The 14425-nt window shown below is 46.4% G+C and overlaps 1 protein-coding gene across 3 annotated transcripts in view; it reads left to right on the top strand.

Annotated features, from left to right (window-relative positions):
• The window catches only part of SLC23A2 (solute carrier family 23 member 2), a 59172-nt gene extending 45381 nt beyond the window's left edge, over window positions 1-13791 (top strand). For all 3 annotated transcript variants that reach the window (XM_064638163.1, XM_064638164.1, XM_064638165.1), the window contains exons 10-16: window positions 72-228; window positions 2932-3079; window positions 3636-3741; window positions 6620-6749; window positions 6868-7005; window positions 8135-8230; window positions 8727-13791. In XM_064638163.1, coding sequence (XP_064494233.1) covers window positions 72-228; window positions 2932-3079; window positions 3636-3741; window positions 6620-6749; window positions 6868-7005; window positions 8135-8230; window positions 8727-8959 — 1008 coding nt within the window. In that variant the 3' untranslated portion in view covers window positions 8960-13791. The remainder of the gene's footprint in view (window positions 1-71; window positions 229-2931; window positions 3080-3635; window positions 3742-6619; window positions 6750-6867; window positions 7006-8134; window positions 8231-8726) is intronic.
• The last annotated feature ends 634 nt before the right edge of the window (window positions 13792-14425 follow it).

Here is a 14425-nt window from a genome sequence, read left to right as displayed (position 1 = left end):
CGCAGGAACTGCTGGTTGATTCTTTGCTGCCGAGGGTTGATTTTAACAGCCTGACTTCTCCTCTCTCCCAGATTATTTTGGCAATTCTGGTGTCCTGGCTGCTGTGCTACATCTTCACGGTGACGAAAGTGTTTCCCTCGGAGAGGTCCGAGTACGGCTTCTACGCGCGCACCGACGCTCGCCAGAAAGTGCTGCAGGTGGCCCCCTGGTTCAAGGTCCCTTATCCCTGTAAGTTGGGCTGCTCTGAGGGGCACTTTTCCCAATAATGCCCCCGTTTTTCCAATAATACCCCTGCGAGCGTCAGTTCTCCTGTTTCAGAAGTGTTGCTGTTTCAGTGATAAATTCCGAGAACTTCGACAGGGGTTGTGGGTGGGCTGTGCCTGGAATTGTCCAAGGCCAGGTGGGAGCAACCTGGTTTAGTGGAAGGTGTCCCTGCCCATGGCAGGGGGTGGCACTGGATGATCTCCAAGGTCCCTTCCCACCCAAACCATCCCATGTTCTTGCCCATCTCTGGCAGCTCCAGCTCCATCCCACCAGCAGCACTGGGGGTCTCAGACCCTCCTCAGCTCCAGCCCAGAGGCAGCTGAAAGACTTGGGTTTAACCTGTCACTGGAATGGATTTAAATGCCAGGGAGTGGGGGGAGATGGGATTTTGGGAAGGCCCTGGCACAGGTTGCCCAGAGAAGACCTGAGAGCCCTTCCAGGGCCTGAAGGGGCTCCAGGAGAGCTGGAGAGGGACTGGGGACAAGGGGTGGAGGGACAGGACAAGGGAGAGTGGCTTCCCACTGCCACAGGGCAGGGATAGATGGGATATTGGGAAGGAATTCCTCCCTGTGAGGGTGGTGAGGGGCTGGGATGGAATTCCCAGAGAAGCTGTGGCTGCCCCTGGATCCCTGGAAGTGTCCAAGGCCAGGTTGGAGCAACCTGGGATAGTGGAAGGTGTCCCTGCCCATGGCAGGGGGTGGAACTGAGATCTCCGAGATCCCTTCCAACCCAAACCATTCCATGATTCCAGCATGCACTGATCTAACAACAGCCAGGGGGGGGCTGATGGTTTTTTCTCGTTAAGATCTCACCCAGGAAAGGCTTTGTTTCTGACACTGGAGTTTGTAGGAGGCACTTGCAGGGTTTATCTGGGCAACTCTTGATAACATTTTGTGACTCTCCATAAAACGTGGGTTCCCAGTCCTTGCTGTCAGTCCTTGGCAGTGCTTTGGTGTTGTGCAATGACAAGGTCATGTTATGTCAGCTCCCGTGGAGCCACTGGAGTCATTGAGTCCTTGTCTAAAGAATCACTATTGTGTGGAGGTTTTCCCAGCTTACTCTACTTCCTTGCCCCAAAGACACCCATCCCTGAATTGGCACAACTGTTAATGTCAAAAATGTCCTGACTTGCCAGAGTGGGGTTGGAATTGGGCCGATGGGCAAGTCAGAGAATGCCAGTCCCTGCTTATCAACAGGCAATGAAAGTATTTACAAGGGAACACCAAACACTTCATACAACAGTTGGATACTTGTATTCTTTTATTGGCCATCTCTGAGTTTAAAGCTGTTAAAGGCTGGTTTTATGCCATGAGATAGAGTTACACAACTGGTACACCTTGTGCTGTTCAGAAATTAAGGGGTAATAAGAGAATAAAATAATATAAATTGTTAGGAGTATCGCTCCACTGTCATGAGGCAGCTTCGTTGTGGTTTCCCATATGCTTTGGTTCTGATTAGTTCTTAAAAGAAACCACTTGTAAAGCAGAAGATGAAGCATAGAAGCTTTTGGGAAAGAAGAGGAGGAAAACTTCACTGTGATTAGACCTTTCCTATTTGTGAACTTCATTCACGGTTGTGTGATTTCAAGCTCCTTTTGTTGCAAGAGGCTCATCTATTTCAAAGAGATAAAAGCATCGAGGCAATTGCTGTGGAAAACCTGCCAAGCTTTTCTGCAGGCTTAAATTAATCTTATTTTCTCTACTATAAAAGTTTGGAGCGGGGAGGTGTTTGTGCAGTGATCAGAGCTGGTTGTGGCCCATCCTGTTTGATAACCGAAACTCATAACCAAAGGCTGAGTTTTTTGAGCAGTAATAATTAAGTGGCATCTGCCTCACTGACCAGAATTGTTTTCCCACAAGCTGTAGCTCAAATTCCTGCCTTCTGAACAGGAGGAATTCTTTTTGGTGGGGTTTTGTGGTTCTTTGGGACTTTTCCAAGCAGGATCAAAGCAGTTGGTTTGGCGGATTTTCCTTTGCTTCTTTCATCTATGTGGACTTGCCAGATTGTGTTTGAGTGAAGGGAGCTTGTTGTTGCCATTAAAGATGCATAAATAGTGTGGCCACGGGCCCAGGGCAGGACTGTCCCCTGTGCTGGCACTGCTGAGGCACTTTGAATCCTGGGACAGTTCTGGGTCCCTCAGAACTAGAAGGACATTGAGGGGCTGGAGCGTGTCCAGGGAAGGGAACAGAGCTGGGGAAGGGGCTGGGGTACCAGGAGTGGCTGAGGGAGCTGGGGAGGCTCAGCCTGGAGAAAAGGAGGCTCAGGGGGGACCTTCTGGCTCTGCAACTCCCTGACAGGAGGGGGGAGCTGGGGGGAGTCGGGCTCTGCTCCCAGGGAACAAGGGACAGGAGGAGAGGGAACGGCCTCCAGCTGTGCCAGGGGAGGGTCAGGTTGGATATCATGGGAAATTCCTTCCTGGAAAGGGCTGTCCAGTCCTGAGCAGGGGTGGAGTCCCCCTGCCCAGGAAGGATTTAACATCCCTGTGGCTGTGGCACTCGGGAACATGGGTCAGTGGTGGCCTTGGCAGTGCTGGGGGAGTGGTGGAACTTGATGATCTTAGAGATCCTTTCCAAGCCAGACAGTTCCATGATTCCGTGAAATGGCTGTATTTTTTGATACCTGAGTTGTTTTTGGGCAGGGGAGATCTCAGTGTTGTTCTCCCCACAGTTCAGTGGGGGCTGCCCACCATCTCAGCTGCCGGGGTGATCGGGATGCTCAGCGCCGTCGTCGCCAGCATCATCGAGTCCATCGGGGACTACTACGCCTGTGCCCGGCTGTCCTGTGCTCCTCCTCCACCCATCCATGCAATAAACAGGTCTGGCCAAACCAGAAGTGTTTGCAGTGTCTTCAGCTATTGGGTTTTTGGGTTTTTTTCCCGTTGGGATGTGCTCCGAGATGAAACGTTACAGTTTGGTCAAACACAAGGCCCGAGAGGCTGAAATACAAGATGCAATTGTCATGTGGAATTATTTTGTTGCAAATGGAGCATTGGAATCCCAGTCCTGTTCTTGCTGGAGTCTGTGGAAGTTGATAGCATGGTTTCCATAGGGACAGAATTCTAAATCAGGTCTGGAATTTGGGGTGTTTTGTCAAATTCACCTGAAATGCAGCTGGGGAAATAAAGAGCAGCTCTTAAGTTTGACTTGAATTATGTTGTAATTTCCTCAGTTTAAGAATGTGGGTATCTTAGACTCAGAAAACAGAACTCAGATGGGTGTTTCAGGTTTGTTGGAGCTGGAAACATGAATTACAATAATTCCATAATGGAACAGATGCCCTGACAGCCCCCCTGTAACCCTGAGCCATAAAATACCCTCTGAGGGAGTCTGTGCTCAACAAACTGACTCTTGGTTTCTGTTTGTGGTTCACAGGGGGATTTTTATCGAGGGTCTCTCCTGTGTTCTGGATGGGGTGTTTGGGACAGGGAATGGATCCACCTCTTCCAGCCCTAACATTGGTGTCTTGGGCATCACAAAGGTATGTGCTTTGTGCTCTCAGGGACTCACTTCATCTCCTCGGGTGTATTCCTGACGTTCCTGTTTCACAGCATGATCCTCCTCCAGGAAACCATTCTGCTCGTGCAGACAGACTTTACACATCATTCTGAACTCACCTGCCTGTCTGTACCAGCTGTTCTCTGGTGGAAATGCATTATTCTGCATCAGGGCCTCAAAGATCTTTTTATTCAGAGTAAAAGGCAGTTAGAACCTGCAGAAAGCAGGTGCTGCCAAATAAACTGTCCCTTGGAAAACCAAGGCAGCATTCCAGGGCTCTGGGGTGGTTTGAGTGAGGCATAAACACTGTAAACTATGTAGAAATTGGTACTTTTTGGATGTCTTGGCTCTGAAGGCATCAGTAGGGAAGTGACTGTTTTTAATGCCTCATTTGAACACAGTAAAGTGCAATTTGTGGTCCTTGGGCTTTATCTACATCTGTCCCAGGACAGACATCTGTACACTGACACAGACACTGCAGTCAAGGTAATTTGAGAGTTAAATGTACCCTAAATGTTTGTTTTTAAGGCACTGATTAAGGGGTTACGTATTTTTTGGGGTGTTAATCAACAAAATATATTGAGGAATCCCTTTGTTCACATGTGGGACTGGATGAGTGCCTTGAACTTGGAGGCCTTGGGCTGCAGAGAGATTTGCTTGATATTGTTAATTTAACCTTGTTAAGAAATACCAGCAACATTGGTAGCAGTAATTTGTGTTGTGAATTGGTACATCTTGTTGTGGATTTTGCATGGAAGCCATAAATCCTTCATGCACATGAGGTGGAAAATGTGTGTTCTGTGCTTCCAATAACTCATCCCTCTGACCTAATACAGTATAAATGATATATTTATCTTCACCCATTTGTTTATCATCTACCACCATTTGTTTCCTGCACAAAGGATTATTCTGCTGGGTTCAGGATGAAATATAACACTAACAGCACCATCTGCTGTCTGTACCAGTTGCCATTCAGCTGCTGATGGAAATTTCCTAGAAGAAATTTTAGTCAGAAAAATCCTTAAAGAAAGGTTTATTCTGTTCTGCTTCCTTTCTGGTGTTATTCATGGGGGTTGATATGAATTAACAACACTTTTCTATTAACAGCCCACAGAAATGAGTGGGCATTTTGCTTTGGGACAGTAAAAAATGAATGTTTGATGGCAGCTGAAGCAGGGTTGACCACAGTTAGTCTGTTCAGAGCATGTGGTGGAGGAGTGAATGTGCCTTACCCAGAGTGGCACAGCTGGATGGCTCTGCTCCAGTGCTTCCTCTGGCTTTCCTGCCTGCACACTCATTCCTAAATTCCTGACAGTATTTCAACTTCATTTCTGCCTAAATAGATTTTTGGCATGTGGATACTCTGTTGTTTATTTGGGAGGGGAAAATCCTTAGTGCTGCATCATCCTGGTGATCCCATTCTGTCATTTCAAAAGGCATTTACCCTCCTTGAAATTGGTATAGAATGACACTTGGAGCTTAAATGTCAGGCTCCAACTGGATGTAAATACTGCCCAATCTCTGAGCTGGTCTGTGAGGTTTATTTGATGAGAGGAACATCAATTACCTCTGATCAGTTGGGGCTCAAGTCTGGGCAGCTCATGCCATAATGGTGGTGGGGAACTGGAGGTACCAGGTCCCACCTCGTGCACTCCCAAAGAATCACCTGAAGTGTGTGTCCTGGCAGTAAATATGCAGGCAGAGCTAAGTGCTGCCCAGGTGTTTTCAGTAGCTTTCCAGAGGAGCTTAATTTGTTTGCCTTGCAGTGATTGAGCATTTGCATAAATAAGTGTCACCAGCATGTGGGTCTCTAAAGAATTTGCCTCTTTCGTGCAGGAAGATAATTTTAGAGTAAGATATTGGTGATACTCTATTTTAGAGCAAGATATTGGTGCCCCTAAGGAAATTAATGTCTTCATAAGGTAGAGAAAGGTGCAAGTTAAACTCTATTGTAATTTAGTGAACTCCCCAGTTTGCTGGTGTAGCTCCTGTTTGCAGGTGAACAGTCCCACCTGAGAGCTCAGCAGTGAGGAGGGGAGGGAGAGAAGGACCATTCTTCAGGCCTGCTCTATCTTGTGTTTCTCATTTCACTCATTTAGCTCAGCTACACCTGGTCAGCAAATTAATATCTCCTTCGCTTTGAACCCAAATACTCTGTACCAGGAGAAGGGGCTTTGCCAGAAACCACCTTACAGTGTAAAAGGGGTTTTTTTGTCCCTGGGTAACCTCTTCTGGTACTGGAACAGTGTTAAAATATCAGCTGTTCAGGTTTATCATCTACCACTGCAACACAGACAAACACTGCCTGAAGTTTGGGTGCTTAAAATAAAACTGGGAAGGAAGTGCAGGCCCTTGGTTTCAGTGTCAGCACAGCCCTGATTTGCATGTGGAGTGAACTCAGTCCTGGTCTCAGAGGGGTTTTGCAAAACCTTGGTAATGTCAGCTTTGAAATCCCACTCCTCTTTCACCTCATCCACATCTTGCTGTGTCAAAGGGCAGCAACACATGGAATTTATTTGTTCCATTTTCCATCTCTCCCAGGTGTGGCCTCTCTCTCCTTGCTTTCTCTCTTGTAGCTGGGCCTGCACCACATTTCCTGGTGGTTGTGCATTTACACGTGGTTTTAAAGCTGACTTGGTGTTTACAAAACCCAAATTAAAGCAAGTTCTGTTAGGCTGGAGCACAGCCCTGTCCCAGCTGGGCCACTTGGAAAGGCTCTGCAACCTTTGAGCACCAACAAAACCACACAGGAAGCTTGAGAAGAAATTTAATTGAGAAGGAGAATAACAAAATAAACTTCCAGGTGTGAAGTTGGACCAAGTGCAGACTTTTTCCAGTGTCTTTTCCTTTTTTCCCTGCAGGTTGGGAGTCGCAGGGTGATCCAGTATGGAGCTGCCTTCATGCTGCTCCTGGGGATGGTTGGGAAGTTCAGTGCCCTCTTTGCATCCCTGCCCGACCCCGTGCTGGGGGCTCTCTTCTGCACCCTCTTTGGTAAGATGGACTTTACTCCTCTTTTTCACTCCAATTCTGTGTTTATATGTATTTTTCTATCTGTTTTTGAAGGAAAAGCCTATCTAAAAGCTGATCTTTGGTGGTTTTTTTTATGTAGGGATGATTACAGCTGTGGGTCTGTCAAACCTCCAGTTCATTGATTTAAACTCCTCTCGGAATCTGTTTGTCCTTGGATTTTCCATTTTCTTCGGGCTTGTCCTCCCAAGTTATCTCAAACAGAACCCCCTGGTCACAGGTACGTGTTCCTGCTCACCCACACAAAACCTGCTTTTCCCTTCCACTCACATGGGAAGTACAAACAGGTACAAAGGAATGGAAAGGTCAGTAAGAGAAAACCCAAAGTATTTGGAGTCAATAAAAGCTGTAGATACAGATAAGCTTTATATGTGTGTGTGTGTATATATATATTCTCTGAGGAGAATTAATTAGGATGTTGAGACCTGAATTAAATGTTTCAGTGGGACACAGCTGAAGTTTTCCTGCTTTTTCTTGGTACTCCATAGAGCAATGAAAGGGAGCAAATACCAGGAAAAAAGACAAAAAGGGTGAATCTGAGATGTAAATGATGTTAAAAGACTAAGGGGAAGCACCAAGGTAGAGTTTGGGAGGGAGGGATTTTTTTGGGGGGTTGAATTTTTTTGTCACTGCAGACACATGTTCTGAATGGGAATTTTAATTTTAATGAACTCCAGGCTGTTAATCAAATTGTAGCTTTGGGGAATCCATGGGGAAGGTTTTCTGGTTTAGTATTCCCCTCTCAGCGGTGATCATGACATCCTGTGTCATCAGAGATGGGCTCTCTAAAGGAATATTTCACTGGTTTGGGGTGTTTTTGAAGGAAATATTAACTGACAGTATTTATCTGTCGCTTCAGACCCGGATTTAAGGGCATATCTGTCCTACTTTAAGTGGTTCACAAAGCAGATTGTTCAGGCAGAGGTGGGTGATCACACACTAGTAGAATGTTCTGCCATGAACTGGTGTTTTGAAGTCTTGCCCTTTTAAAAAAATAAAGATTTATAAAAAGAGTTACTTCAGTCCCACACCATTTTACATTTTGGACATTTCTCTTTTCCATTTTATAGTTTTCTAATAATAAAAAAATATATCTATAAAAAAAATCAATAGTTTAAATTAGCTGTGTCTGCAGTAGGCTCTCAAATGGTGTTTTGTGACATTTTTATGAGCAACTGAAAGTTCATGGAGTTACATTTTGGGGGCTGTGTTAGGTGAAGGTTCTTCTGCATCAATTCCCACGTGTTTTCCAGAGTCCTGTTTGAACAAATCCCTCACTGAACTTGGCAGGATGTGTGTGTGCATGATAAAAATGCCAAAAGGTCTGTATTTGTGCCTGTTTTCTGCAGGAATAGCAGGGATTGATCAGGTGCTGAACGTCCTGCTCACCACAGCCATGTTCGTCGGGGGCTGCGTCGCCTTTATCTTGGACAACACCATCCCAGGTCAGCTTGGGCTTGTCCTTATCCTGAGCAACAGCTGCCTTTCTGCAGTACCAGCACTCCAGGGAGGCAGGGGAGCAGGGAGACAGCCCTGCTTTTCCTGTTCCATCCTCACACCTGCAGGCCTGGCTTTCCCTGGGAACCCCCGGGATCCTTTCCAGGCTGAGCCCTCTGTCCTATAAACATCCCAAAGAGCTGATCAAAACCAACCCACACAGTCTTCAGAAGGCAGAGAAGACTGTTTTAAGATCCAAACCTGCTCCATTCAGGAGGAAAAATTTGCCCCGACTTCCACTTAAAAAATTAAACATGGCATTTTTTTCCCTCTTCCTGCCTTTCTGAGGAGTCTGGGAGATCTTTTCAGAGCTTTGCTGAACGTGGTGGCTGAGCCTTGAGCTTTTCTTCCTTCTTTTAACCTCTGCTTTGTTACTTGTGTGTACACATAAAGATATCCAGGAATATGTATCTTTATTTTTTTCCCTTTTGTTTTGCCTTCTAGGAAGCCCTGAAGAAAGGGGAATACGGAAATGGAAGAAAGGGATCGGGAAAGGAAGCAAATCCCTGGATGGCATGGAAACGTATGATTTGCCTTTTGGCATGAACTTCATTAAAAAATACAGGTGTTTCAGCTTCCTGCCCATCAGCCCCACCTTCATGGGATACACGTGGAAAGGCTTCAGGAAAAGCAGTAACTGCAGGAGTTCAGACGAAGACTCAGAAGCTACAGTATAGCCTTAGTTGAAATTATATTATCTAGTTGTAGTAAAAGATGTATTTGCAGTTTCTTGCTGATTAAGAAGCATTAAAATATATGTTTTGTATATCTGCATTTAAATTCTGGAACCAGAGCTGAGACAGATTTAAAAAAAAAAAAAGAAAAAAAAAAAGAAGAAGAAAAAAAAGGCTTTTCCTGTTGTGGGTGGTGGGAGCCAGATCTGGTGTCTCTGGGGCAAATTCCAGGGGTTTGGGGGAGTTGTAGTACCTAAGTCTGTTTATTTTAAATGGGTTTAGGTCCTGGAAGTGTGTAGGTGCTATTGAAAAACTTTAATTAACTTAAATTTTGATTTTATTGGAGCCCTCACTTGGCACAGTCATTGCTGGCAATGTTGGTTATGCCAGGAAATCTGAATCCATGGGAAGGGGGGGGGGGGGAAGAAAAGAAAAAAGGAAAAATAGTTATTTCTAGTCATGTCAAATCCCATAGATCTTGTTTTTTACTCCCTGATTTGCACATTCCATATTTGCAGTACCCTGAAAACTGGATTCAGTTGATAAAGGCAAATCATGAAAGTATTATTTTGAATTATCCACAATTCCAGTGGCACATCCAGTGCTAAGACAGGAAGTTTCTGCACTAACTTTGCCCATGAAAACCAGGACTGACTTCTGGCTCAGTGCTGCAGGAGCCACTTCTTTCACACCATTTCTCATTTTCTGAACGTTTGCTTTTTCCACCTGGGATTCCCCCAGCTAATCCCAGTGTCCAGGATTTCTACCCAGGGACACGTGGCTGGAGTGTTACAGGGGTGGGAAACTTGAACTTCCAGACAGGACTCGGTGGGTTTTAGTCCTGTGCCTGCATCCAGCAGGATGTTTCCCAGACAGCAAGGGCAGTGAATGGAGCAGTTAAGCAGTTAACCCCTGTCTGTGTGCAGGGAATGCCGGGTGGTGGGAATGCTGGCTTGGATCTGGGCAGGAGGTTTTTATGGGATGTCAACAGCTGATGCTGCACGAGCAGCTGACGTCGCGTTGCCTCTTCCTTCTCTCCTTGTGGGGCTTGTCCAGAGGCTCATTCCTGCTGGGAAGGGGGTTTGGAATGGCAGAGACACTACATCTGGTGGCCCCACCCACGGATGGTTTCACGGGTATCGGGTCCAATCAGGGCACCACTCAGAGATTTTTTTTTTTCCTGGAATAGTCTCAGCTCTGATGTTTTGTGGGTGTTCACGCTCATCATGCATTCATAATTAACAGTTTTATTCCTGTTTAATGTTCTTACTATTGCAAGTTAGTTTTAGACTTCAGTGTGGCCCCAAAAAGCATTTTCAGCTGTGGAATCATCAGGGAAATGTCGTGTAATGTAATTTCAAGGCCAGTAATGCTCTACGGTGCTTGCGTTTTGTATTCCTGGAAAACCATAACAGTGGATCCTGTAATTCCCTGAGATATTTATCAAACTTTGACTACTGGACAGGAGCGCAGGAACTCTGTTTTCTCTGCTTCCAGGTGAATTTGTTCTGGGTTTTTGAAGCATGGAGGGGTTGGGGTGGGAGGGCAAGGCAGGAGCGTAACGGATCAGTACTGAGTAGTGTAGAGTCGGAATGATTCCGTGGATATTCTCAGCATGCCATGGCTGTTTCCAGAACCTATTTTATCCCGCTTTTTCCATATCCAAGCATGCCTTTGTTCCTGCTTCGGGGAACTTTCAGTAGTTTGCAGTCTCGGTGTCAGTTGGGCTGTCTCGAAAGCTGGTCAGAAGAGTTGTTGTGTAGTAGACGAGGTTTGTTTGCCTGTGAAACAAAGTCATTTTTCCTCATTTTTTAAACTTTCCCTCTCCAGGTAGTCAGGTGTTCCATTCCCACGTCCACCTGCACACAGTTGGAGTGCAGACACCTCTGATCAGTGGCACGAAGCTTCCAGATTTCCCGACTTTAAGTTCAACCAAAGATGTGTGGGAGACGTGGGGGAGTTAAAAATACATATAACAAAGGAAAACAAAAGCCACCTCTGGTGGTTGTACAACCCAAAGGGTTGTGGTGATGTAAAATGCCAAAGTTGATTATCTTGTAAAAGTTGAGAAATGGAGAAAAAAACCTTTTTATTTCCAGTGGTGCCACTTCAGAGCAGCTGAGCTGCCCCATCCAGCAGCATGGGAGGGACACTCCTGTTCCCAGGCTTTCCAACTCCTCCCCCAAGCAGTTTGGAGAACTTCAGAGAGAGGAGGTGATGAGAGGTTTGTCTTCTCTCACCCTGGCTGAGGTCAAGCCATGTGTGTTCTGTGTTGCCTCACCTGGGATTTGCCAAGACACTTCATATTCCAGGGCACTGAATCCAAGGGGAGTTTTCCTCCTCCCTGGAGCAGAACACTCCTCCTTTCCTGCAGCACTGGGACAACTCTCTGAACAAGTGCAGTCCAGTTCTGTGTTTAACTGTTGGGTTTTGTTCTCTTGGTGACTTTGGGCCCTCCTGTGCCCGTTCCCCTGGCTGAGGGCGGGCAGGCCTGTCCTGCAGGGAACACCGAGGAGCAGCTGAGGTTCTGCTCATTTTTGTAACCCTGTCTGTCAGTTGAGGACTCTCCACCTCATCCCGTGGGTGAATGGTTAAAGGTGGGCCTCAGGTTGGGAAAGGAGACCTGCTGGAGCCCCTGGGATGTGCAGGGAAGGGTCGGGATGGAGCCAGAGGCAGCACCTGGAGTGACCTGGGCTGAGGTGAGCGAGGACGGAGCTGATCACAGGTACCTTGGGAAGAGAAGCTCCCTTTTCCCTTCCCGAGGCACCTGGACCCCACCAGTGCTGCCAGTGCAAGGAGACCCGTTGCTTTTCCTTGTGAGGGAAATAACTGAATTTCCCCTGGGTTTGTGCAGCTGCAGCAGGTGATTTTGGGCCTTAAACCCTCCCGTGGCCACTTTTCCTGGTCACTTTTCCACCCCAGTGGCTGCTGTGAAATTCCAGGGGAGCTGGGTGCCCATCCTGAGCTGCTGAAAGGTGTGTTGGGGGATTAAGCTGCAGTTTGGAAAAGCATTTAAACACGTCATGTCATGTTTGCTGGTGACATCCGGATGTAACCTGACTGTAAATGCAATACTGTATTTTCCTCTCTCTTTTCTTCCCTGCCTTTCAAACAGCCAAACTCCAACCACCCAGGGAAGGCAACACCTGAGAGGTGAGTTAAGAGGTGATGAGATGTTTCAACCATAAGAGGGAAGGGCAAATATTCATGGTAGAAATATCATTTTGTCATATCAAAGGTGGCATCAATGTATACAAACAAAGTAACTTGGGATTTTTGTAATTGATATTCTCTTGTATTTTTTTTAGGTTAAATTAAGGATTCTTGCTGACACGTTGAAACACGTTTTCTAAAGCAAATACTTGCAAATTGTACCTATAGAAATTTAGGTTTCGTAGCTGCCGGCTGTGGCTGACTCACGTTGTCATATTAGAGGGACTTCACCTTGTACCTCGCTCAGAAAGTTCAACCTTTTAAACCCCAAAATTTGCTTTTATGCCTTTTAATACTGACTTGAAATATGACAACTTGGTTTGTACATGAATATATTGCAGTATTTTATTTCCATATATTAAAAATAACATTTCCACTCAGGATAACGGCGGCGCTTTCCTGGGAGGGAGTGGTATGAGTGTCATGACAATGTCATGTGATGGTAGAATTTCTTCATTGACGAATCTATAGTGGTTGTGTATACTTTATTTACCCATGTTTGTGTTCCTACCCAAAACTGAAGGGTTTTCTCGTTCCTTTCCCCGCTGAGCCCTCGGGGCTCCCGGTGCACAATTGGCACTTGCACAGAGAACCCTCCCCGAGGAGCATCAGTGCGACCCCTCAGTGACACATTTATCCTTCCAGAGTGTGGAAATCACGTCATTTCGGGTATAAACAGCACTCCAGGCACACGTGGCCCCAAACCCCCGGTGTCTGATGGTTTGGGTGAGCCTTGGATGCCCCCACCCACCCCAGCTGTGCTCGGTATAATCAATCTCTGGTGTGTAAAACGCGTGTGTGAGACCAGCACGACCTTCACGTTTCTTTTCCGTGGCCTTTTGCAACCAAAAGCGACTTCACTTTCCTTTTTCCTTGAGTTTTTTGGAGCAAGGGGAGCTGTGGCTCACTCTTTTTTGCAGAGAGGTCCCACTTGGGGCAGGTTTCTCTGTGTTTTTGGAGGCTCACGGCCCCCTCAGGGCTGTGGAGCTGTGGGGTTGGGGAGGCCACGAGTCCCCAGGGGCTCCAAGTGTTGGGATCCGTGTTGGAGCCATCCCGAGGATCCCTGGCTGGTTCCCATTTGCCTGTGGCTGTTGCCATCCGTACCTATGGATATCAGAGGGAAATCTCGACTTGCCTTGTGTACTCTGGCTTTTCCTCCACCTTTCCAGGTCAATCATCTTTACTGCCAGTCCAAATTCTTGTATTTGTCTGTTCATAACAACCTTTGGCGTAACAAACTATTGACTGTTCTTAGGCAGTGGGGATAAATTTTCTTTTTCCATGACTTTTTGTGACTGACTTTGGCTGTAAAACTTTTTTTGTTAAACAGCAAGAGTTTATTTGGGGGGAGGGTTTGTTTGATTTTTTTTGTTGTTGTTGTTCCAAGATGTGTAATTCTTTTATGGAGTTTTGGTTTGGGGTGTTTTTTTTTTTGTTTGGGTTTGGTTTTTTTTTATCTCATGGTTTGTTTGGTTTTTTTTTTTCTAACATTGCTTCATTAAACAACTAAATATTTAAAAATGTAATATTTGGACCAGATGTTGTGAATAATAGTAGATAAAGCTATTTTATTCTGTATTTTTAAAGCTGTTCAGTATAAATAAACGCGGGCATAGATGCAATGTGGTGGTGTTACAGTTCCTTTTAAACATCCCTTTTGATGGAGAATCATGGAATTGGAGAATCCTGGAATGGTTTGTGTTGGGTGGCACCTTGAAGCCCATCCAGTGCCACCCCCTGCCATGGGCAGGGACACCTTCCACTAGATCAGGTTGCTCCAGCCTGCCCTTGGACACTTCCAGGGACGAGGCATTCTCTGGGAATTCCATCCCAGCCCCCCCCCCATCCTTACAGGGAAGAATTTCTTCCTAATTGAGAATTGATGATTTGGGAATCCGGGTGATGGGGAGGCCCAGAATCCCTTTGTAGCAAGTGCCACCCAAAAATACAACCCCCAAGCACCTTCCTGAGCCTTCCAGCTCTCAGCCCCCAGCTCATGCCACATGGACACGTTACATCCCTGGATTTTTGGGAAGAGGCTCTTCCTGCCCATTCCTCTCCTTATTGTCCATCCCTGATTTCGGTTCAGGCGCCTCCGAGGTCTCCCCGAGTGCTGAGAACCAGCCGAGTGTCCCCTTGGCTCATCACCAGCTTTTAAAGGAAGCTGAGAGCACCTCAGCTCCTCCCCTGCCCTTAAATGAACTCATCTGGTTCATCTGCAGCTCTACTGGTAAATTCCCAGTGTTATCCCAGAGC

The sequence above is a fragment of the Pseudopipra pipra genome, chromosome 28, assembly GCF_036250125.1.
Source record: "Pseudopipra pipra isolate bDixPip1 chromosome 28, bDixPip1.hap1, whole genome shotgun sequence".
Lineage (NCBI taxonomy): Eukaryota > Metazoa > Chordata > Aves > Passeriformes > Pipridae > Pseudopipra > Pseudopipra pipra.
The sequence above is the reverse complement of the archived record's forward strand: the minus strand, read 5'-3'. Positions and strand labels throughout refer to the sequence as shown.